Raw genomic sequence first — 24,389 nt, forward strand, 5'->3', positions numbered from 1 at the left:
TCAAGAAGAGCCTCCGCATCACCGGCGCCGCCATCAGCCCCGAGCAAGAGAGGGAGAAGGTCAAACAGGTGACAAGCATTATGGAATGTAATATGATGAAATAAACCTTCTTTTTTTTGTCATGTGAAGACTTGATCGTGTCTCTGTTTTCCAGTTTGCTGCCCAGGAAGAGAAGAGACAGAAGAACGAGAGGCTCCATCAGCATCAGAAACATGAAAACCAGATGAGAGACCTGCAGCTGCAGTGTGACGCCAACATCCGAGAGCTTCAGCAGCTGCAGGTAGAGAGCCAGCAGGACTTCAATGTGGAAATGAACAGGAAAAACATCAGACACATTATTGTTACAAGACTGTTTGTATATTTGTCTGGAGGGGATCCTTAACTTTAAATTGAAGTGTTAACAGCAGTTTAATGGACAATTATTATCCACTATTTAAATGCAGTCTTGTTTTACCTTACCATTACAGCTAAAAAGGGCTACCTTAGCCACAGTAGCATGTAAAAACCCTCTGTTGAATATACTAACCTCTGTGTGTGTGTGTTTCAGAATGAAAAGTGCCACCTGCTGATCGAACATGAGACACAGAAGCTGAAGGAATTAGACGAGGAGCACAGCCTGGAGCTGAAGGAGTGGAGGGAGAAACTCCGACCCAGGAAGAAGGTACAGTAGCTGTTACACTGGGATGATGATGATGATGATGATGATGATGATGATGATGGTGATGTCTGCTAAACATTACTCCTGCACTTTTCAAATGTCCCAAGATTTAGAGTTTTCATTTTCTTATTATGAATAATAAAAAACTGACAACCAAAAACAATATTAGCCACATATGGTTTATGGTCCGTCACAGTGTAATAAGTGGGACTGATTTGGCTCCTGCAGGCCCTGGAGGACGAGTTTGCCAGGAAGCTGCAGGAACAGGAAGTGTTCTTCAAGATGAGCGGAGAGTCCGAGTGCCTTAACCCCTCCACCCAGAGCCGCATCTCCAAGTTCTACCCGATCCCCAGCGTCCACTCCACCGGTTTCTAGAAGAAGCCAACGTACACATGCACGGACACACACACACACACACACGCACACACACACACACACACACTGGCAGTAAAGCCTGTGCTGCCTTGCCTTCGTTCTCGGAAAACTGTTGGAGGGCATTTCTGTTTCTGGACTTTGTCCCTCAGTATGCAGCTCAGCTCTCCAAGACCCTCATTTTGTCACACTATTATAGTCATTTGGAAGGAGATATGTTCAGATTCAAGGTGCCGGTCAAAACCTCAGAACCACTAAAGTGAAGTAGCTCTCTGTCCAACCTTCTGTTTGTGATTGAATTGTTTTTCTAAAGAATCCAGTGCCTGTAGAATTTGATGTTTTTGGCTTTTAAATCCCAGACATTTCTGATAATTATTTGCTGCTCAGTTGTTCTCTCATTTAGACTTTTGCACTAAAGAAAGGTTAGCATTTTTATACCACTTAAACATAATGTTGATGATTTTAATTTGTTTAAATATAAATAGCAACCCTCTCATTTAGAACTGATGCTGAAATAGAATGTATTTCTGACAAAGGAGACACGTTTTTCATATCACTCTTGTTGAAGGAATGATACAGTATGTTTTATTAAACCACACGTGTTACGATTTCGATGCGTTGAGTTAAAATAATCAGTCTCATTCATGATCTCAAAGCAAGCTTTAGGAACATTTTCCAGCAGAAATGATTCCTTCTTTCCGGGTTTTTCTTCAGGTTGCCTTCTGTCTCGAGCACAAGGCTTGAGATTACGATTTAGCAACAAGCCGAGGTGGACACTTGTTTGTTTGTTTTTTGATGTTTGTTTGTGGACGGTAGAGGAGGTGTGGAGACAAAGGATCACTGTTAATTGGACACTAAGGAAACCACTGTGGTGGCAGACACAAGCATTATGTACCTGTTTGTTGGTCTGCTTTGTGTTTTAGGTAACACCACTTTATTATTGTCATGCTAGAGTTCTGTATCTATAGTATTCAGGGATGAATAAAGAATGCAATGTTTCAATGATGTCCAATTCAAACTGCAAACAGCTCTTAGTTCAGCTAACAAAACTCACCTAACCTGCAGTCACAGATGATGATGATGATGCCGCCTCCTTTGTATTTGCTTTGGTTTTCTTCCTATGCCTCCTCATAAGGTATTTTGCTACCAGGTGTATCATGGGTAGGCCTTCATGGCTTTTCTTCCTTCTATTGAAATAATACTGTTCTCATTGTCATGCTAGCTAATAGCCTTAATACTTAAGAAAAGCTGTAAGGATATTCTGTGTACCTAATATGACCGCCTTTAAAGGTTAGGGTCAGACTGCAGGTTTCATGCCAACTTAATGTTCTCTGACTGAAGCATAGGGACAGTTTCAGAATTATTGCATCTGTATTCAAAGAAACAAAAACAGAACGCAAGCTCTTAGTTGGTGTTTTTTATTTAGATTATTATTGATGTATTGATGCAGTAGTAAAAACAAACAAAAAATGGACCTGACTGGTTTAGGCCATCTTGACTTCTGATTGGTTCATTTTATCATCTCATTTTCTTTATGATTGGCTATTGAGGGGTTACGGTTAGTCAAAGGTATTTTATTAACTGAGCTGTTAATGTACGATAAATGCAATGAAGGAGTGCTGTGCACCTTTTTACAAAGCTTTCTCAGTAGCTATTTATATGGAAGTGTAGCACTCTGCAGCCTGTGTGGTGAAGCTTACTCGCTCATTGGATGTTTGCAGCATACAAAAATAGAACTACAAAACCTGTCAACCTTTATTCTGTCTCAGTTATTTTCAGTTAGATTCTACTAAAAAATTAGTAAACTCATTAAATTCTGAATGTTGAATGAAAAAATCCATATCAAAATCATTGTGCTTTTTTTTTTAAGATACATGTATAGTTTTTAGACTGCCTGTGTAATGTAGATTTTCATTTTGCTGTAAATAAACAATTTGCTCTGTACTGTAGTTATGTTTTCATGTCATTCCATCTGGTCATATAGTTGTAATTAACTAAAAACTAAAACGCTAAGTGAAATAAAAACATACATATATATTTTTTTAAAAATGAGTTAGAAAATGCCCACCAGTATGACAAAGTGAAAGTCAACACTTCGTTCAGTCCCCCAAAATAAAAGATTTCACCCTTCTGCATGACGGCCCATAATACATCCAAAACTATACATTACAACTCGACCCAGAAGATATAAAAATACAATCACAAATCATCTATAAAAACTGATACATTGGTAAAAAAGCATCCACTGTGTTTCAGTACATTTATCCCCTTTATACACACCAGAGAACTCCAGTACGGAGTTCTTCTATTCAGTAACTTGACCCTTAAACGCCAACGTCCCTCCTTCTTCTTTTAGTCATCAGTGTGTGTTCTCCTGAAAAACAACGGTTTGATTCAAATGTTGCTGATGATGTAACCTGCACTGGTTTGCTGCTTGTTCTATCACATTAAATCAAACATTCAGAATGATTAGCAGATGTCTGGAGCAGGGCCCCTTCCTTCATATCGTATCAGCTACCTTTGTTCTTCAGACACATTCTACTGGTTTGTTAGTCTCTCTATCTCAAATAAGTGTTGGTTGTGAAAATAGGCCAACATGAGTATTGATTGAAAGTGTGATTAGCACTTGTATGATTTGCTCAGTGCTGATCATACAGCTGTAGCTATGATTAGCTGACATGGCAGTGTGGCAACAGAGAGCACATATTTACTGCATCTGACAGTGTATTAGGGCCATTGTAAAATAATAATACGGGGAGGGGGGTTATATTCAGAGCGATTAAAGCCGTAAATTTAAAAAACAGACTTTTTATTTTTTTTAAATGTACGAAAAAAAACATACATGCATTTGCAAGGAAAAATACTTTTTTGTCAAGGAATGCCATCGCTTCACTTTGAAAGGTTGGATCAACCTCATCACACCACAGATGCCTCTGCTGGCCGTGTGTTCTCCCTGCAGTGGATGACCTAATCCAATCTACTTTGCAACTAGATTTAGTACTAAGGAACTTCCTTGTTGTTCTTGTAAATGTGTGACTTTAATCTCATCTCGTTTTTCTCGTAAATGTACTGCTTTATAACCCCCTTCCCCCAGCTCCATTCTTTTTTCTTTTTTCCCTACAGTGGCCCTAAAACACCGTTGTAGGGACCAGGATAGGATAGGTTTTTCAAGTCTGTCATAAAACAATAGTCAGTAACATTGAAACAGGTTCTGCCTGCTGTAATCATCCATGTTGGCCAATAAAAGATCCCTTCCTTACATTCTGTCAATGTATGTGATAAAAACTGCAGCCATGATGTAAAACTGTATTCAATTGTTTATCTGGAGTTAATGAGGTTTCAGCAGTCTGATTCAGTCCATTTGTAGTAAGTATGAATCAGGCTTACATCATAATCGAGTTAGACAAAGTGAATATCTTCCAAAGTTACGGTGTTTTTATTGCTAAATTCCCTCTTTGTGTCTCTTTGTGATTCTCTTTGTGTTTCCTTCAGTGGCCAATTTAGTTAACTCTAGCATCAGATAAACTGAAGCTAATATATTTTTTCACTGTACGAGGAATGTGGATTTTTTTCCTCCATCACTTGGCTCAGCTCACGATGAAGGGATCTCTTAATGGCCAGTATGATCAGGAGGAATGATTACAGCGAGCAAAACCTGTTTCAATGTTAAAATGAGCATCTTCTTGTTTTTTAAGATTGTGAACCTATTTAATATTTTCTACTCTATACCTGCCAAAATCTTTATTTTTTAGCCCAAACTAAATTTAAATTGCTGCATTTTTACTGTACATGCTTTGTTATATTATGGGTATATTATGTCTCATTGTGAAAATGTAATTGTGATAATTAGACCAAAATAGATAGATTAGATTTTTGATTAGACTTTTTACTGTATTTGTTCCAATCTAAAACTTATTATATCAACATTTTTGTAAAAATGAGTTCATGCATGGGGTTCACCTTGAAAAGTAAAGTAAATTTAGTCAGTTTTAGAGCCGCTGACAGCAAATCCAGCTAAACTTGAAGTGGGTTTAGAAGAACTGACAAATCCAGGCTTTTGTCAAATGATCAACAAGTAAATCAGTAATCCATGTACGAAGAATGGGGCCCAGCTCCTAATGTGAAATGACAACTACTGACCTCTGTCACCTTTTTGTCCTCTGCGTCCTTCAGGCCCAGGAAAGCCTCGTTCACCTGTGTCCACACAGAGTAGAGAACTTTGAGATTGAACAAAATATACATTGGAAACAAAATACCAAATGTGATTATATATTTACAGTTATCATAGATTTTATAATATAAGATGCTACTGAAAAACATTTCTGAGGCTTACATTGATTTCAGAGTGAAATGCTATGGTCTGATGTAAAGGTCCAGTGTGTAGGGCAGTGTTTAGGGGCGCTACTGGTGTAGTTGCAGTTTACAACACCCTCGATTTACCCTCCCGTTCCAAGCATGTAAGAAAAACTAGCCAGTGTTTGGTTTGTCTGTTCTGGGCTACTGTAGAAACATGGTGTTTCAACATGGCAGAGTCCATAAAAGAGGACCCGCTCCTTCTGTAGATAAAAACAGCTCATTCTAAGGTAACAGAAACAGTAACAATTTTTATGTTCACATGATTATACACTAATTAAAAGGTATCTATAAATTTGATATTCCATTTCTGCCCACAGATCCTCCTGAATGTTACACACTGGACCTTTAAGTGAGAAAAATGTTGTGGTTTCCTTTGTCGGGTGAAGGGTGGTTACACGTTTGATGTCGCAATAAAGTCTGAAGCCTTACAACAAGTAACAAAATAGTTCTGACACTGTTTTACAATTCTAGTTCCAAACTGCACTTTTGCCTTTCTTTTTCTTTTTAGATGTACCTCTCTTACCTTTTGGCCCTGGGAATCCTATGTCCCCTTTCTGTCCTGGCCTCCCAGGTGGTCCCATAATGGCTCCATGTGCTGTCAGAGGATAAATTCATTTCATCATCATGCTTTTCTCACACCCTTTAGCTTTTTCATTACTGGGTAAATGTTGAGTGTGACATTTTAACTGGTAAATGCTTCTTTACTTTTGATGTATTCTACTAAATCAGTGACGCTTGTATCGGAACCAAACAATCGGCTGTATCCGGGGGGACCCGGAGGGCCAGGTGGTCCCGCCGGTCCTTGGGCAGTGCGTTCACTGTGGTTCCGTTCAATGTCACGCAACAGACCATGAGCTGGGAAATACCAGAGTGGAGGATTAGTGTCAACCAGCACTTCTATCAGTTGTGCTTTATTGTAACAGCATAGTACAAATTGCTTACATCTGATGTATTCTAACAGATCTGTGGTGTTTCCATGGGAACCAAACCATCCAGCGGGACCCGGAGGGCCGGGCGGTCCTGGAGGTCCTTGGAACATACGACTGTTGTATTCTTTCACAATGTCATGCAGCACACCGTGGGCTGCAAATGAGAGAAAACTCTGTGATGTAACCCAAAGAAGTCAAGGCTTTTCTCAGTCAGCTTTGAAGTCAACCAGCAGAGTAGAATCTTGAACCTGTTCGCTATTGTTGTTTCAGCAACTGTCTATCTGCAAATGAATGCAGATGAATATTTGAAAAAGCTAATAGAAAGCTAAATTGTTGTCAGACGAAAATGCATTTTCAGAGCCCAGATTAAATTTTTCTTTACACATGAACTGTTTACCTGCGTGCAACCAAAGCCCGCTCATACGTGAAAGGCAGTACTATTTGGACTACAAACGGAAACCAGAATGCTCCCAATGCCAAAATCCTGTGCCTACAGATTCTGCATTCATATGAAGGACAGTCAGGTAAGGCCATGTAAATTCAGCACAGTTCACAGAGTGAGAAAACTTGTCATGTCTTGTTTATGAAAAAACTTCTTCTAGATCACCTACATTTGATGTAATCAGTTACTTTGACAGCCATACTGGAGTAGTCTCTAGTATCCATGTTCCAGTCTCTGGTGCTGGGCACTCCTGGCTCTCCCTTGTGTCCTGGAGGTCCAGGAGGGCCTGGTGGACCAGGATGTCCAAACATAGCTGCTCTTGAACTGTCACCTGGAGTCAATAAAACATAAGATGAGTTAAAAGGAACCAATGACTTCTTAGTTGACTATAATACAGACAGATTGTTGAAGTGACATTTCTGTGAAGGTCTATGTCAAGAATGTGCCATTGAATGAAGGGTTGTTAACAGTAAGCCTTGTGCATGTCCACCTGGTATTCTATCTATTAGCAGAAATGGAATATGATATTCATAGGTATGTTTTCGCATGTTTAATGGCAAATGTAGTTTCTCCTACATTCTTAGAACAGGAGGGTGAGGCAAATGTGTTGCAACTGACAACTACATACTATATGTCACTAAATCCTACACACTGCACCTTTAAACCTTACTCATGCCCTCAAACAAGTCAAGGACCAGGACTTCAAACTTTAGCTTTAAAGCTTTCTACAGGTTTAAACTGGTTGAATATTCCTTTAAACTCACTCCTGACGTATTCTTGTTGTTCTGCTTTAAGCGTGTCTTTGTTGGCATGCTCAGCATATGAAACCAGTCCGTGTATTTGACCAGGGGGGCCCTCGGGTCCAGGGGGTCCAGGGGGGCCCGGTGGGCCTCTGAAGGCAACCCCTTTGGGACAATAGAACAGATGTGGAGATTAAATGTTAAGTATGTTTTCTTAGATAAATTCCTCATTAAGTGGTGAAGTAAATGTATTGACTCACTTTGCAGATAGTCATGAATGTTTGAACTGATGTAGTTCCCAAATCCTGGTGGGCCAGGTGGACCTTGTGGACCAGGGATACCGGGGGGACCAGGAGGTCCCTGAGGGCCCACATATCCACCTAGTTGGATAATGAAAGTGAACATCTGGTGACTTGAGAATGCTACTTAATCTAATTACTTCAGAATGAACACGACAAGCTCAAAAACCTGGTTTTACTGGGAGGCTGTCTCTCTGTTGTGTTTCTTACCTGATAACAAGTTTCCAGGAATACCAGGAGGGCCAGGAGGTCCTGGGGGTCCAGGTACACCTGCCATCCCTCTATCTGATGACAGACAGGATACACAGTCAACCACAATCAAATTCTCTCAATAGGTAGCCTATAGGTCCTCCTGTAACACTCACCATTCATGAGGCTGAGGACACGTTCAGCCACCTCGTGGGTGTTGAAGCTGTAGCTGCCGTGACCTGGATCTCCAGGAGGTCCTGGTGGACCGGGAGGACCAAAACCTGATAGGTATCTCCTCACATCGTCTCCTGGACACAAATAATTGAAACACTTTGACGGATAGTCTCACGTGCTATGTGATGTTAGGAAAGCTCTGTTAGAACTGAAAACACAGAGGTAGTAGCAGTGTGCATTATGTAATCTGTCAGGATACTCCCTCAAATTAGACTTACGTTGTAATATGCTAATGATGTCATTGAAAGAGATGGAGCCTGGTGGACCTGGAGGACCAGGAGGGCCCGGAGTCCCATCATATCCTCTACCTGAACGTGGAAAGGTAAAACTTACAAGTGGTTTTCTCACACACAGACACCCTGTGTAATAACAGATGTAACAATATTATGTAATTAGTCATACTTTGGATGTAGGCCATAACTCGGTTGGCCACATCATCGACCAACCCGTCACCTGTGTTCCCTGGAGCCCCTGGAGGACCAGGAGGCCCAGGAGGCCCAGCCAGGTACTGCTGCCAGGTACCACCTGCATGTCAAGACAATTTTGTCTCAAACTTAGCTCTGTGTTTCATTAGATTGCAGTGTTACATAAACCAAAGTAAATAAACACATAGCTTACTCTGAAGGTATTCTGCCATGTACTGGCCCACATCAGTTGATCCAGACCCACTTCCATCTCTTCCAGGTGCACCAGGTGGACCAGGTGGGCCTGGGGGGCCGGGACTGTATGAGCCACCTGGTATGACAACACAAATGATTTAATAAAATGTTGTGTACATACAAATACTCAAATAGCAATTTAAACAATATTTTAGAATATAAATAACTATTATTAATAGTATGACTATAATAATACCTGCTATTATTACTTTCGAATTATTAGCAATACCATTCGACCAAGCAGCAATGAGCATTGCTGAGTAGTGAAACCAATGAAGTACTGTACTTTAATCTGCAATTGTCACTAAAAAACTTTTTTTTTAAATGTAAAGTTTTCTGCAAGAAAGGTTCCAGATTTTTGTCTTTTTCAAACTTGTAGTCTTCATCCTCAAGAGTTTCCCTTAAGATTGACTCTCCCTAACCCTATGTCATTTGACAGGGAGAGCATGGTATAGTGGGGTACTGCTAGTCTCAATGAGAATCAACTTTCCAGTTTTTGCATATATATTATTGATTGATCAATATTATTGAGTCTCTCCAGCTTTTACTGAGAGCTACCCCTAGTGGTCAAAAATGTCTTAATGAATTCATAAAAAGATGTATCTTTTGGAGAATGTTTGCCTCCTGATTGACAGGTCTTCATGTATTTGTCAACCATAAACAGAGATCCTGCAATCGTGCCATAAAGAGGAGCCGTCATTCTGGTCCAGAACAGCAAAAGAGCTGTGACATGTAACGCAAGAGTGCCTGCATTTTACACAGAAGTCGATTCCGCTCTGTTAATACCGCTGTTGGCTTTTTTCTGTTCATACCCAACTTCCTGCCTTGAGCAGACTGTATAATTAGGGCTATAGTTACTGTGCAACTATAATAACAGCATTGGTGATTATTATTAAAGATGCTGTCTTAAAACATATACTGTATTTGATATGATATTCAGGATGGTCTTACCAACGGATGCTCCAGGGTGTCCTGGTGCACCAGGGGCTCCTGGATCACCTGCAACGAACATATAAACAGTATGAGAGACAAACTCCAGTTTTTGTTGACTTGATTGAATAAAAGCAACACAGGGAAAGAGGGACAGAATAGACAGAAAGTATGGGTAACCAATCACTATTGTTAAATCCTGTGTAATAACACATGGGCAAAAGAACAGGACAGTGTAACAAGTCTGTAAGAGAGGATTTGAAGAAGGTCACTCAAAACATTTGACTGAGTTTACCTTTAGGTCCTTGTGGCCCCTCTTGCCCCTCTGCCCCCTCTGGGCCTGGTGGACCCTGCGGGCCAATAGGTCCAATAGATCCAGGCTGACCTGGGAAACCTGAAAATCATAACACTGATTTAATATCTGGTAAAAGAGCATGGAGGTCCCTTGAAATTATCTCAAAATAAATCCATCTGCTGCTGAAGGCCACACGATCCAAATGTTTTTCAAACTATCTTAGCAAAGTGTTACTTTGGTCATTTTCTTTTCAACAAGCCTCTATGACAGAAAAAAAAGTAACAATGTCCCCAAAGGTTTATGTGAACAGCAAGGAAACTGGAAAGCTGCCGTCAGCTGCTATGTATTTACTCTACAATCTAAACTCATTTTCTACATAGCAGTGCCCACAAATATTTTTTTTTTTTAATCCATCTTATCCAAAAGTTTTTCACATACCAACACCTGGTTCCCCTGGACTCCCTGGAAGACCTGGTTGACCTGGTTCACCTGAAACAATCATCATTACATTATGCCTCAGATGTTTTAAGTTTCTAAACATTGCAATGGATGCCGTAGTTTGCAATTTTCTCACCTTGGTACCCTTGTATCCCTTTGCCACCTGAGGACAATGAATGAGATAAAAGAAATCTTCTGTGAACAACAACCAAATCTTTTTAAAGAAGTATCCTAAGTCTTATGTTGACCTGCCACAGTTTCAGAAATATTCTGCAGGGATGACATATTTTTGTAGGCCAACCCAGAAGTTAACAACAACAAAGGTTCATAATGCCTTGTTTTGTTCAGCAAGATAATCATTTACAAATGAACACCTCTTTTAGGTGAGCGTGAATTTGATCGTCAGAAGTTAAAATCTAACGTTAAGCACCATCGTTGCAGGACTTCAGCGTCACCACCACTAAACTTCCAACTTGTAAAATAAAATCACCATGTTTGACTTAGAGTAGCAACAATGTAGAATAAAACATGAAAATCCCCTAAGCTTGAGTTAACCAAAGACCTTAGTTCAGGCACGTAACCAAAAACCCATTCAAAAACGTGTTGATTTTGAGGCGTGGGAACCAAAGGTGCTAACATGCTAATTCAGTTCCAAGTTTTAGGACTTTTAGGATAGCACTCTACAGTCCTATGAACTGCTTTGTAAGAAAGTATCACAGTGTCTAAAGGAGCATCTGATTTATCAAACCTACCTTCTGGACCCTGTGGGCCTGGGGGTCCTGGAGGTCCTGGTGGTCCAGCAAAAAAGGTTTCTAAGACAAAAAATAGAAGGATACATCAAATGTGGCAAGCGAAGATGGTAGAAGTTAAATATGATGTGTCCAGCTGTCGAAAGACTTACAGTACATCTGAAATTAGATTTCTTTCACCAACCTGAGTTAGGCACAAAGCTGCCGGGTTCTCCTTTCTCTCCTGGAGGTCCAGGTAAACTAACACCTGTAAGGACAGCAACGCAGTGAAATGAGAGAGAAAATTATCACTTTTTATTTTTACATTGCTTAAATCATGCTGTATGCTGACGATCTATTTCTCTGTCTGTAATGCAAGATACTAGTTTACCTGGCTGTCCAGGAGGACCTCTGCGTCCTGGGGGACCCTGTTTAGTCTCACCTAAACAAGAGTGACAACAGCATTTGAATAATCGTCAACTGTTTGTTAATACCCATGATATCTTACAAATAGCTTTTGACATACCGGGAGGACCTTGAAGACCAGGTTCTCCAGGAGGCCCTGGAGGTCCAGGTGGGCCAGGCTGTCCACCCGCTGAGGAAAGTTCTGTTTCACAGAGGATAGCGTTGTGTCTTATACACTGTATTTCTTGATACTACCACCAGATGGCACCAAGGTACTGAATTAAAGAAAAAGAGTGGTACTCACTGTCTGTTTGGGTGGCAGTGACAGATTCTGAACTTGTGACGCTGATACCAGGCTCGCCGGGTTTTCCTTGCTCTCCCTTCTCCCCCTTTTCTCCTTTTTCTCCTTTCTCTCCTTGTTCTCCCCTAGGACCTAAATAATTGTGTCAATTTTCCATCACAGAAAATCTGTTCAATATGTATTAACAATCCTAACATCCATCTAACAGTTGATCCATCCCAGATGCTTAACATGGGTCAAAAGTTTGGATTTACCAGGTTGTCCTGGGACACCAGCAGGGCCAATGGGACCAGACAGACCGGGGGTTCCAGCAGGACCTGGAGCCCCAGCAGGCCCTGGTGGTCCGGGGATTGCCACAGTATCGGAGCCAACTGCAATCAAAATGAAAGACGAACACCAGTTACACTTCACAAAACACAGTATTTTCCTATACCACATTAAAAACGAATGCACAGTGCAACAAGAGCAGCTGTTCTTACTTGGAGCGATGATTTTACCAGGTAACCCTGGTTCACCTGAAAGACAATGTTATGGTAGATTATTAATCCAACTATACATTATAGACCTATTAATAGTTACATTGGCCTTCAGCATTTCAAATCATAACAGAGTAATAGTAAAGATTACATTCTTGCAAAATTCTGGCAAAAAAGGTTTATTCTATGAATGAAACTAGCATTAATGCTAGTTATTCTGATGTAGCTCTCATATACACATAAGTGTGTATGCAAGATAGTGGTGGCTCAAGTGTTGGCTACTTTAATCCTATCCCAATACTTTTAGATGGATTCTCATGGAATTTTGATTCCCTAACTTTTCATCTAGCGCATTGACCAAGGTACTGGCTCAGATCTGGAGTTGGTCCCTGGGTGGCCCTCTGCTCCTGTTACTTAGGATGGGCCATATGCAGAGAATGAATTTCCCTACAGGGATCAATAAAGCATGACTTAACTTATCAACAGGTTGACATTTCTATTTGTCCAATGATTTCATTTATGACCAAACACCTGAAAACCATCAGCCCCAGCTGTACTTTTTGTTCAGTGCTAATTAGCACAGTGTGCTAACATGCAAAATTTGTTTAGCTTTTTATAGTGAGCTTGTTAGCTGACCTGAATCAAAGCCTTCAGTAAATACATGATGACACTGCAATGTTTTTATGTTCTATGTACTATGCGTATATATAGCAGAATAACCCTATATAAAGCCCTGTCATGCAACAAAAACACCAAAAACATTAATACAGTATTTTCCCAGAAACCGCCAAAATCTCAAAAAGTGCTTTGATACCCATTTTTGGTCATATCACCCAGCACTATGTGCATGTTTAAATTTTGTCTCACACAGCCCCCTCATATAACCAAAGCAGCTGGATCCCAGTAAAAGCAAAAGCTGCACATAATATAATATTCTTAAGTATGTTAAGTAAGTATGTAGAAAATCAACTCCTGTGTGCTAAACTAGTTAATGACTCCTCCTCTTCTTGTGGGAATCGATATGTTTTGTGTGCATTTGGTACATCTCATACCATGAGATGAGTTTTACCCAAAACTAAGACAGTAAACTGAGTGGGAATGGAGTGTCCAGACACTTTCATTTCTTTTTATTGGCACTTTTTTTATTTTTGTGTCCTGTACCTCTGCAGCAGATGTGGAAACTTTTGATGAGGCATTACCTTTAACACCAGGCTGTCCTGGATTTCCAGCAAGTCCTGTGGTAATGGACCAGAGAATGAACATTAAAATATACCTAATTAATAATCTTTAAGGAGAGTAAAATAAGTTTTTGGATTTTGGTACATGCTCTCATACCTGGGGGTCCTTGAATGCCAGGATTGCCTGGGGAAAAGAAATCTTGGTGAGTAATTGTTGTCAATTAAAAATAAGCTACAGGAAATTCCTCGGGCAATTTCTGATAAACACAGTTGATTACATCAGAGTTGATTATGAATGCTGCCGTAAATTAGACAGTGTTGTGGTACCTGGGGGACCAACATCTCCCTGATGTCCAGGTGGTCCTCTCACACCAGGAAGTCCAATCGAACCGCTCTCACCTGCAATTTATACAGAGAGACTGAACAGTCTTTACAGAAACAACAACTGATACAGCTTTTGTGCACTTGCTTTGGCAGCAGCTGCAGAAAGATGTCATAACTGTTGTTTTATAACTGAGATGTGTGATTCCTGCAGCTCCAACCAATTTCTGCCCGAACGGACACATGATCTGACAGTGTGGTAGCATCATTAAACCCCTATCTGCTCATACACTGAAAGTTCTTCTGTACTTTTTATCTCTGCGTAGCTTTCTTTGCTAAGTAATTTGATGTCACTGGCTTATTACCAACAAATCCACCCGTCTTATAGTATTCACAAAGCACAGTCACAACACACATTTCTATCTAAGCAAATAACATCACAATGTCAGTAGTTATTCAAGCATGTGACTCTTTGAGGACACCATTAGAATAAACTGACTGGAGATATGATGCAGTCCTTATTATATCCCTCCCTAGTCTTGACATCTTATTAATGAAATATCATATTTTCTTTTATTACAGTGCTTAAGCTCACTCCTCACCTGCAATTCCCTTGGATCCCATTTGTCCAGCAGGGCCTTGTGGTCCAGGTGATCCTGGTTCACCTTTAATCGTGAAAACAGAAAGCATCAAAATCAAAAGAGTTTTTTGTTATGAGGCTTTATTATTATCATTAACAACATTTTTTTAAATGCAACTTAGTAAGCCTAACTCTTATTATATATTTAACAGAATAAAATAACACAAATACAGAATTTTAGGATATTGTTTGGTGTTTGAGATCACCATTTGAGGAGCTTCGAACATGTTCGCCTTTAAATGACCAGTGTGAAGGATTTAGTCAACTAAATACAGTTTGTCTTCCAAGCGTATAGAAATAAACTATTGCGGTGTTTGGTGTGTCTGTTCTGGGCTACTGTAGAAACATCACAAGTTAACATGGCGGCCTCCATGGAAGGCCACTCGCTCCTGCGTTTTTCTGTTAATGCATTCAACTCTTTATTTGTGAGAGAATGGAAGTGCTCATTAACCTTTCAAAAGTTACATGGACTTGCTTTAATACTGATACCCTGTTTTCATGCCAGTCAGCATTTAACCAGTTTTTACTGTATATTTTGTTGACACGATGCATCGTTCATGATATATAAAGCTATTCTGGGACACACCTGCTGGTCCACGTGGTCCCCTCTCTCCTGGGTCTCCTTTGGCTCCTGGCGCTCCCGGTGTCCCTCGATCACCTGCATTAAAAACAATAAAAAGTGTCAATGGAGCAACCAGAGAGTTGGTCTAAAGTGATAAAAGCTATCCTTACTACTATAACTGTAGTTAATCAATCAATGTTCTGGAAAAACACAGTAGCCTTTCTATGGAATTCGGTCTTTTTGTCACAAACGTCATTTCCTCTGACAGCATTTTAGAATTTTAGAAGACAGAAAAAAACAGAAATGTACCTTTTGCTCCTGGTACTCCTGCATCACCTGGGAAACCCTTTAGACCCGGAGCCCCTGCAGATAAATATAACAAATTTAAGGCATGACTGACAATCAGGACCAAAGAACAGACAAAAACATGAAAATCGTGTGGAATGGAGTCTTTACCAGGGCTTCCCAAGGCCCCCTGCTCTCCACTGGCACCTAAATCAAACAGGGAAGGAAACATACTTGCTGTTGACTATTGGCATTATTAATAATATCCCTTCATGTAATACAGTGATTTGATATCAGTTTTTTTATTATTGATTCTGATTGTGACTTGATTTAAAAAGGATGTTTTTTAATGTGTCAGACTTTCATGAATGATTGACAGTTGAAGGGGTTTGTAAAACTGCTATGGTCCTTTAAATTTGATCCACTGATCTGACCTATCATGACCTTTGACCTTACCTTTTGGCCCCACAGGTCCAGGAGCACCAGCAGGACCGGGACGTCCTGGCTCACCTTGAGATCCTGTCAAAACCGGGTTTCATTGTCAGGCTGAACACCTCAACGAATAACTTTCCATGATTCAACATGGGGCAAGACATTTCCTACCTTTCTCTCCAAAACCTGGGGGTCCAGTCTCTCCGCGGGGGCCCATCTGTCCCTCCCGGCCCCTCTGGCCTGGTGGTCCGTCTGGACCGTGTTCACCTTTTCAGAAAGTAGGAAAGACTCAGCCCATGTTTTTCTTTTTTCCCTGTGTCTCCTCATCCTCACATAACAATGTCAATGACCTTAAATTGACTCTACCTGCACTGCCCTTTGGTCCCCTTGGTCCATCCAATCCTGGGTGACCCATCTGTCCGGGAGGACCTATATGAGTGGAGAAGCAACAGGGAGTGAATTTGCCACCTCTATGGGAAGGAAAAAGCTTCAGCACATTTGCTCTCAGTCTTACCTGGTAGGCCAGGAAAGCCGCTATCACCTGAAAAAGACCAATTTATAGCCATTAGTTTCCAGTTTGAAGAGCTTGATTCTTATGTCACACACTGCTGAAGTTTGATGAATTCATTGAATACACATAGACACACAGGACAATCCTTTACCTTTTTGTCCGAGTGCCCCTGGATCACCTGTAAAGAAACAGCCAGCCTTATGAAGGTTATCAACAACATTTTCCAGATTATTTTATGATTTTTGCAAACATACCTTTAGGTCCTGGATCTCCTCTCTCCCCTTTCAGTGAGTATGTAAGTGTTTCTAAAAGTAGAAAAAAGTTTGGATCAGTCACATTCAAATACGAGTTAATGAGTAGGGGTGTAAGCAAAATATAGAAAAATATCGTATTGCGATATTTTGTTTTGATATTGTATTTATTCTAAAAAACACTCAATCATTTTTGCATGTAAACCCTCAACTGCTATATACAAATGCAGATCCCACTGGGTTTTTTTTTAAATCGCAATATATATTACAATATATTGAATCGTAACCCCTATATATCGTGATACACAATGACACATTCTTACCGATACAAAGACCTATTAATGAGTTGATTTATCAGTGTGTTGTGTTCATGTACCTCTCACAGCATCCGAGCGGAGTTCAGACCTGACCAGCTGCTGGATGGCTCTCTGCAGGGCAGCGCTGTCGTGTCCTGGTCCGCTTCCTGCGCCTCCCCCTGGCCCAGCAGCCCCCAGGTTGATCCCATTGTCGGAGCGGGTCAGGGTGGGCCCAGAGGAACTCCTGTCAATGTACGACGCGTCCAGTGGGTCGATGATGTTGATGCCAGAGGAGGCCGACAGCCGGCTGGACCTGGCTGATGCGGTGCCAGTGATGGCTTCCAGAGCTTCAACACGGTTTTTGAGGCGTTTCACTTCTTCACCTGTGAGGCCAGAGAGGAGATGATGGGCATGTGCAGATCACCTTCAGTGAGCCCTGTAAAACTAAATAACAGGCTGCTAGAGAATGCATGTTTGGGTTTGCTTTACAGTCTTACCCAAAGCGATGAGTCCAAAGAGCAGGCCAAGGAGGAGGAGCAGGCTGAGCAGGAGGCCCAGCAGCCACTTCCACCAGCTGCAGCAGGAGCAGAAGCCAAAGCCTGATTTATCTTCACGGATCTCTGAGAAACAACAAAGTTGACAGAAAGGTTCGCATTTTTCTTATATTTTCTCCTCAGACAATAAGACTGGACTGTTTGCATTAGAGGAGTGTCTAATAATAAAGTTTATATTCATCAACATATGTCTGTCCCTAGTCTCTTATTGTGCCTAGTTGTTGTAGTTTGTAGCATCTGAACTTTAATTGGGTATTTCCATTTGGAAAAAAAACTACCCAACAATATATAAAAAATGAGCTTAAATGAATAGCCAATTTATCAATTAGTTGATTAGTCAGTTATAAAAAAAATAAAAGTAAAAATCAGCAATTGTTTGGATAACTGATTAATTAAAAAATAAATTTTCATGCAAAACAGCCAGAAACATTTCACGGTTTCAGCTTCTCAGATGTGGCAATTTTTTGCTTCTCCTTGTCTTAAACTGCAGTTATATGATCATTTTGATTACTGAAACATTTACTGATTAATTGTGACTATAATTCAGAATAAATGGATTGATCAAGAAAATAAACATTGGATTAATCCATAATAAAAATAATCATTTGTTGCAGCCCAATATAAAAGAGTTTCACCTCAACCAACTATAAGAAAGAAATGCTGCTTTCATGAGTAATAAGAATCTAATTATATAGGCTACTATATAACAGTATGTGGTATTATATCATTAGATGTATTTTATACAGTCAAATCTCAGCATTGAGTATTTTTACTTTTGATACTTTTCACTACATTGTCCTAATAATGTTTATTGTACATTTACTTGAGTAACATTTTCAGTGTTCATGTATTCGAAGAGCTATTTTAGCAATCCCATTGTGATTTTTTGTTGGGTTTTTGGCAGTATTTGACTGTGAACACACACACACACACACACACACACACACGTATACAACAGATAATAATAAAGTAAAATAGAAAAGTAGTAGAAAAGTACAATTGGGTCTATACAGTACCGGCATAGGTGGCTTTGTCTTTTGTGGCAACTTTTAGGGTTGCAGCTATAAAAAAAGAAATAGAAATAATTACAAGCTGAACAAGAAGATATAATGTAAGTGATGCATCTCAAAACTAATAAGATAATAAGTTGTATATTAGTCTACATTTAGCATCTGTTCCTTCCTCCACGGTGCTGGATGATAGTTTCTGCTTCTCTCTCTTCAGTGAGTCCTCAGAGTAGGTTGCTACAAGACACAACAAGTACATCTTTACTAATCACACACAGAAAATGTTTCTCTGGCGATGGCAGTGGCAATAGAAGAAGTTGAGGGAGCAGGGGAAGTGTTACCAGAAGTGGTGGAGGGTGCAGTAGACATGAACTGCTTCCCTGTGTCTTTGGCCATGACCAACCGCTCTGTCTCCTTCTTGACAGGAGCGTTCTCCTTCTCGATCAGCACAAACTTGAAGTCTTTGCCTGAGGCCTCGTCAGGAGTGGGACTGCTGGGTCTCACTGTCAGACACAAACAGCATGACATTAAAACATCTATTTACATAATGAGGACCTACTGTAAATATTTGGCATCCATACTCACAGACTAACTAACTAACTAACTAACTAACTATTGTCAGCGACTATATGTGCAAAGAAACATTGGAAAATGCTCATTTCAGTCTATTTAAGTATGCTGATGATATGGCTCTGTTTGCTCTACTGCAGAAAGGGGAGACTGAGAGAAAAAGTCTATGTAACTCTTTAGAACTGGTGTTGACCGAAGACAAATTTCCACATTGTAGACAATAACGTTTAAAGAAAATTAATCAAGATTTATAGTTTAATTAATGTCAAAAAGTAAGCACTTGTCTTAATAATAGGGATGTAAAAAATATAGAAAAATATAATTTCACAGAATTTTAGTTTTTTGCGTTTAAATCCCCAACAGATGGATAGCAGTGTTGTAAACATACACTAAGATGTTGGATGTTTCAGTGACTGTGATAAAGACTAAATTTGATTAATTTACCCACAGGCCTACTTAATAATGCCTCACCTGTGGTTGTGCTAATTCCAGTGCCAGATGCATTTTTTTGCACACCATAAACTGTGAAGAGACAAAAATGACAGTAGACAACAATTGTTGTTGCAATATGATATTAATAGGTGATTAGAAGAAAAGCAATGGACCTTTTCTTGATATCGGCTGTACATCACTACATGCATGAAGACTACACATGCTTTACCTATATGTGTGTTGGTTCCTGTGGGGGAGAGGACAGTGGGACTGCTAGTGACCAGGTTATTCTGAACACCATACAGAGGAACTGAGACAGAGGGAAAAACAACAATGTGATCCACCGACATGGCCAAGCTGAGGATGTGTGCTGTTGTATGACAGGAAGAGGCTCACCAGTGCTGCAAGCAGATAGTCCACTGTTCATGGAGGGAGAGCTGAGTGTCAGGTTGTTCTGAACTCCTCCTGTGCATCGTGACAGAACAGAGCACAGACTTATTTGTCCATCTATCACAGCTGGAGAATAAAATATATCATAGATTCCGGCCCTGTTCACCTATAAAAACAATCTCACACAGCAGGTAACAATAAATTTTCACAGCACGGGTTCTCACAGTAAATAAAAAAGATAAGGCATTCCATAAAATCCTTTGTATGATACCTCGTTGAAATCTGCTTTCGGTGGTATTTTTTAATACTGTTATTTTTAATTCATCTTGTGTATGTCCTTACTTTTATCTAGATTAATGTACAGCAGGAACATACTGTATATGGAGTTTATCTTGAAGTGTGAATGGATTTTATTTCAGTTGATAAAGCCTGTTTGGAAAGTGGTTGCTTTGGCTTTAAAGGGTCAGTCACCTTAAATTAGACAAAGGCATATTTTCTCCAAGTGGTATGCAACTATGCAGATAGTTTTATGAGTTTTATGTTCTGAGGTTTTGAGAAATCAACCTTTGAAAGCCAGTATAAGTGAGGTGGATTAAATCCCATATGTTATACTCAAAGCATAAAAAAAAAAAATGAGAAAAACTATATAAAATATTAAAGAGGCCATATTATGCTGTTAGGGGTTTTCCCTGTGCTTTGGTGTGTTATTTGTGCATGTAAAAGGTCTGCGCCAAAGAGAATTACAGTCTCCTGCAGAAAACACTGCCTGACACACCTTGTTTGCATTCAGCCTTTTCTTCTGTTACAGTATTACATCACATTGTAACAGGCACCACCTCTAGGCTGGGTGACAGTCCAGTCCCACCCACTGAATCCCAGAGAAACTATGTGTTGGGAGGGGTCTTCTTAAAGAAAAGTGTGTCAGACAGAAAATAAATGTGTTTTTTGAACACTGAAGCACATAAACATATTATAGGAGACCTCCCAAATACAAATATGAACCATAATATGGCCTCTTAAAGTTTTCATCTACTTTCCGCTGTAGGACATTGTTTCTGGAAACACAGGTTGATTTTGAGTTTTTCTAATTAATTATTAGTCCTTTGAACAGGACACACGTTTACATTTATTCTATTTTTATATTCATTTTTTTCTTTCTTTAAGGTATGACTTGAGTTCAGAATGGTTAGATTAAATAGTTCATAGTTCAGTACATCTGCAATATCATTTCATCATGGCAACCAGTTGCTGATGACATATATGACTGACCTGACTGGTACATTGTGGAGGAAGTGGACAGGTTGTTGGGGTTGGTATTGTAACTGTAGCTGCTGCTCACACCTCCAGACCAAACGCTGCCATAGTGCTCTATAGAAGACAGAAAAATGGTAAACAGCCAGGTACAATTAAAAACTGGGGGCATGTGGAATGTACTGTAAACAATCATGCATTAAAACTCCAAAATAAATCTGTCTCATGACCAAAAACAGAAAACTAATATTGCAATGATGTCTGGTATTTTCATTCAGCATCTTATTTCCTGTTGACTGTGGACTGTTTGAAGTATGAATCATAATATCATATAATATGTCTTAAAGATAACAGCTGATTGGTTGAACCTGTGCTGGAGCTCTCAGACATGGTCCTAGTTTCCATGCTGGCCTTCTTGGGGATGGGCAGTGTGTTGTTAGGGGACTGAGCGGGGCTGGTCTTGGGAGGGTTTCCTCTCAGCAGACGCTTCACGTCGTCCAGCTCCGTCCCTGCACAGCAGAGCTAACAATGGGCATCAAACGGAGGACCACTCCTCCTCCAGTAACAAATTCAAACGGACTATACTTCCTGATTACATTTGCATTAGTCTCACAGTGCATAGCAGCAAAAAATCAACAAATCAAAATCATAAATACATTCTTTAGGATCTGATAAGCAGTGGTGGGGAAAGTATTCAGATTATTTACTAAAGTAAGAGTAGCAATACTACACTGTAAAAAATACTTAAATGCAAGTAGTCCTGCATGTACCTAAACTTTCATTTTGTGTTGATTCTGGCGGCCCCTGTGGACGAAAGTGGTAGTGTTTCTACTGCCTTGTTCATTGATTTCAAGGAAACTCCAACTGAATCCGACCCTAGGTTGTTTTTTTGTTTTGTTTTTTTACAGTGCATCATGTTTTCAAGGTTCTTCATATGTTTTTTATGTCAAACCTTGGTTTGTAAAGTATCTAGTAACTATAGCTGTCAAATTGTAGTGGAGTAAAAAGTACATTATTGAAATACGGAGGAGTAGAGTACAGTATGAATTTGAACATGATAAACTTCTTCCAGTGGAGAAAATGTGATAAAGTTCCCTCTAGGGTGCCCTTCCAGTGTAGAAAACATGCTAGTAGCCTTTTTATTTTTCCCTGAGTCTCACACTGCAGGTATGTGGATATGCATGGCCATGAAGAGTCATACTCACAACTTGCTGGAGGAGAAGCACTCTGAAGCCTGGTTCTGATCTCACTCTCTAAAACAAACAGAACATATGCTTCATTAAATATCGTTATTGCTTTATCCTGTGGTACTAATCTGCAAAATAAAGGCCAAACTTGTACTGATATGTAACTATATGTAGTGTTTATGTACTATCCCTTCAGGTTAGTGTGCCAGAGCTCTCACTGTACCTCTGCTCTGACTTCTTCCTCTGGTGGCAGAGCTTGAAGTGCCTGAAAGAAAAAAGACATATATGTTTGTAAGAGTTTGTATACATGTGCACAATCCAGAGTGTAATCTGAGATTCAAGTAAATCTTACCGTACTCCTTCCTGTTGTACTCTGGAGAGGAGTTTGTGCTTGAACTCTCTGAAACATAACAAAATAAAGGTCATTCAGTTTAGTAAAGGTGTGCTGCTGGCGAATTCAATCTACAAACAATGTGAAAGACCAATCAGTTGAGTAAAGCAGCATGAATAAATTGACCTTTGACCTATGACTAACCATCAAAGACCTCTGAGAAAGCTGCTGCCATGGTGGTCGTGCTCTTCCTAGGTGAATAAGTGATTCCTGAGGACGATCCTCTCTTCGTTTCCCCAGATCCTCCTGAACTGTAGCTGTTCTTCGTCACCGTTGAAACAGTCACAGCACCTAGACCCCCTTCCCTTTTTCCTTGTCTGCCACCACTTGCATAACTAGAGGACATGCTGGTGGACCCCCCGGCAGCCGCTCTAAACCCTGCCCCTGCTTCTGCCCCTGCCCCTGAGCCGGAGCCCCCTGAAGCTGCTGCACTCCCACCACCCGAGGATACAGCAGAAGAGGCTCCTAGAGTAGTGATGCTGATGCCTCCAGTGCCCTTGCTAGCTCCGTATCCACCAGAGCTGGAGGCTTGGGAGCTGCTGGATGTGATTAGGACTGAGCTGCTTGTGCCGCTTGAGCCTCCTGACGCAGCTCTTCCACCTGACCCTCCAGCAACCAGAGAAAGATCACCTATAGGAAAAGAAATGAAATTGAAAGACAGCCAACATTATAATAAATTACATTGATCATTTATTACATTTTTCATCAAAATATGATCCTCGTGTTTTTCATCTCATTTCATAAAGGCATATCTTATCAAAGGATCCATCAAACACTCCGATGACATTGCCCTGGGGGCTGAGGATGGCTAATATCTAATTGCGTGATTCCAGTTTAAACGACAAGACTCCACTGGCAAAGTTAATATTTGACCTATAATGTGAACACCTTTCAGCATTTCTTTTTTCTTATCGCATTCCCAAGGTAAGCCTCTGCCTGCCTGGTAGTGTGTCTGGACATGCCTTATTACCCTATATAGCATTAAATCTTCCACTCATATGTGAGGTTGATTTATGTCACTCAAATATAACATACTTGCTGCTGCTGTCCTGAGTAACCCTTCATTCACACTGCCTACCTGAGCAGTGCGTGGCGGTTATGGCACAGAACAGTTGCGTCTGGCACGCGTGCGGTGTTTCCTCTGACAGCGTGTTAGATGCGTGGCTTCTGCTGCTGCCAGCCCTCTCTTTCCATACTCAGGTCCCCTTTGATAAATACCATACAATGAAAAATCTTGTTCACATATGAATAGATTCTGTCCACAGAAACGCCAGCTTTTAATCTGAAACCAAGACCATTTTCACTTTATTTCTGCTGGGAACCATGAGCCCACGACTTTCTAGTGAAGCGTCACTGTAGCCACAACTGTGCAGGCAGTGTGACTGTTCTAATCTGTTAATATGGACGCTGTAATAAAAAGCAAGGCATTCCGCCACGCACACGTGCTGCTTAGGTAGGCAGTGTGAACCTAGGGTTACTCAGGGAAGCAGCAGCAAGTATGTTATATTTGAGTGACAGATAACCCTTTGAGCCAAAGTTTAACATCAAAAATATCGATTAGTACAGCTTTAACTACACACAAGCTACCATTCAATATGTGTGTAATCCAACAAATTATATAAATCTTCAATATATATCTGCATAGATAATAAAATACACTATAGTACAAAAATAACTGAT

General features: G+C 40.3%; 2 protein-coding genes across 2 annotated transcripts in view; one reads left to right on the forward strand and one right to left on the reverse strand.

Annotated features, from left to right (window-relative positions):
* The window catches only part of slkb (STE20-like kinase b), a gene marked incomplete in the record, with an annotated part of 19,072 nt that extends 16,967 nt beyond the window's left edge, over positions 1-2,105 (forward strand). Inside the window, 3 exon segments of the mRNA XM_035659783.1 lie at positions 218-280; positions 548-661; positions 887-2,105. Of these exon segments, the coding sequence (XP_035515676.1) occupies positions 218-280; positions 548-661; positions 887-1,033 (324 nt within the window).
* Positions 2,106-2,918: 813 nt separating this feature from the next.
* Positions 2,919-24,389, reverse strand: part of LOC118326731 (collagen alpha-1(XVII) chain-like) — a 21,967-nt gene continuing 496 nt past the window's right edge. The window contains 51 exon segments of the mRNA XM_035659776.1: positions 2,919-3,404; positions 5,171-5,224; positions 5,901-5,981; positions 6,092-6,241; positions 6,329-6,556; positions 6,927-7,088; positions 7,522-7,662; positions 7,758-7,877; positions 8,007-8,081; positions 8,162-8,293; positions 8,438-8,527; positions 8,622-8,744; positions 8,838-8,954; positions 9,830-9,877; positions 10,104-10,202; positions 10,542-10,592; positions 10,678-10,704; positions 11,294-11,353; positions 11,475-11,537; positions 11,661-11,711; positions 11,796-11,878; positions 12,005-12,107; positions 12,230-12,346; positions 12,455-12,490; positions 13,651-13,686; positions 13,787-13,813; positions 13,957-14,028; positions 14,553-14,615; positions 15,177-15,248; positions 15,462-15,515; positions 15,609-15,644; positions 15,894-15,956; positions 16,041-16,136; positions 16,236-16,298; positions 16,384-16,410; positions 16,532-16,558; positions 16,635-16,685; positions 17,008-17,310; positions 17,425-17,547; positions 18,498-18,542; positions 18,645-18,725; positions 18,830-18,991; positions 19,530-19,580; positions 19,720-19,800; positions 19,887-19,955; positions 21,150-21,248; positions 21,500-21,640; positions 22,337-22,384; positions 22,542-22,583; positions 22,671-22,718; positions 22,854-23,339. Coding sequence (XP_035515669.1) covers positions 3,355-3,404; positions 5,171-5,224; positions 5,901-5,981; positions 6,092-6,241; positions 6,329-6,556; positions 6,927-7,088; positions 7,522-7,662; positions 7,758-7,877; positions 8,007-8,081; positions 8,162-8,293; positions 8,438-8,527; positions 8,622-8,744; positions 8,838-8,954; positions 9,830-9,877; positions 10,104-10,202; positions 10,542-10,592; positions 10,678-10,704; positions 11,294-11,353; positions 11,475-11,537; positions 11,661-11,711; positions 11,796-11,878; positions 12,005-12,107; positions 12,230-12,346; positions 12,455-12,490; positions 13,651-13,686; positions 13,787-13,813; positions 13,957-14,028; positions 14,553-14,615; positions 15,177-15,248; positions 15,462-15,515; positions 15,609-15,644; positions 15,894-15,956; positions 16,041-16,136; positions 16,236-16,298; positions 16,384-16,410; positions 16,532-16,558; positions 16,635-16,685; positions 17,008-17,310; positions 17,425-17,547; positions 18,498-18,542; positions 18,645-18,725; positions 18,830-18,991; positions 19,530-19,580; positions 19,720-19,800; positions 19,887-19,955; positions 21,150-21,248; positions 21,500-21,640; positions 22,337-22,384; positions 22,542-22,583; positions 22,671-22,718; positions 22,854-23,339 — 4,727 coding nt within the window. The 3' untranslated portion in view covers positions 2,919-3,354.

The sequence above is a fragment of the Morone saxatilis genome, unplaced genomic scaffold (assembly GCF_004916995.1).
Source record: "Morone saxatilis isolate NCDOM2014 unplaced genomic scaffold, NCSU_SB_2.0 Contig17, whole genome shotgun sequence".
NCBI lineage: Eukaryota > Metazoa > Chordata > Actinopteri > Moronidae > Morone > Morone saxatilis.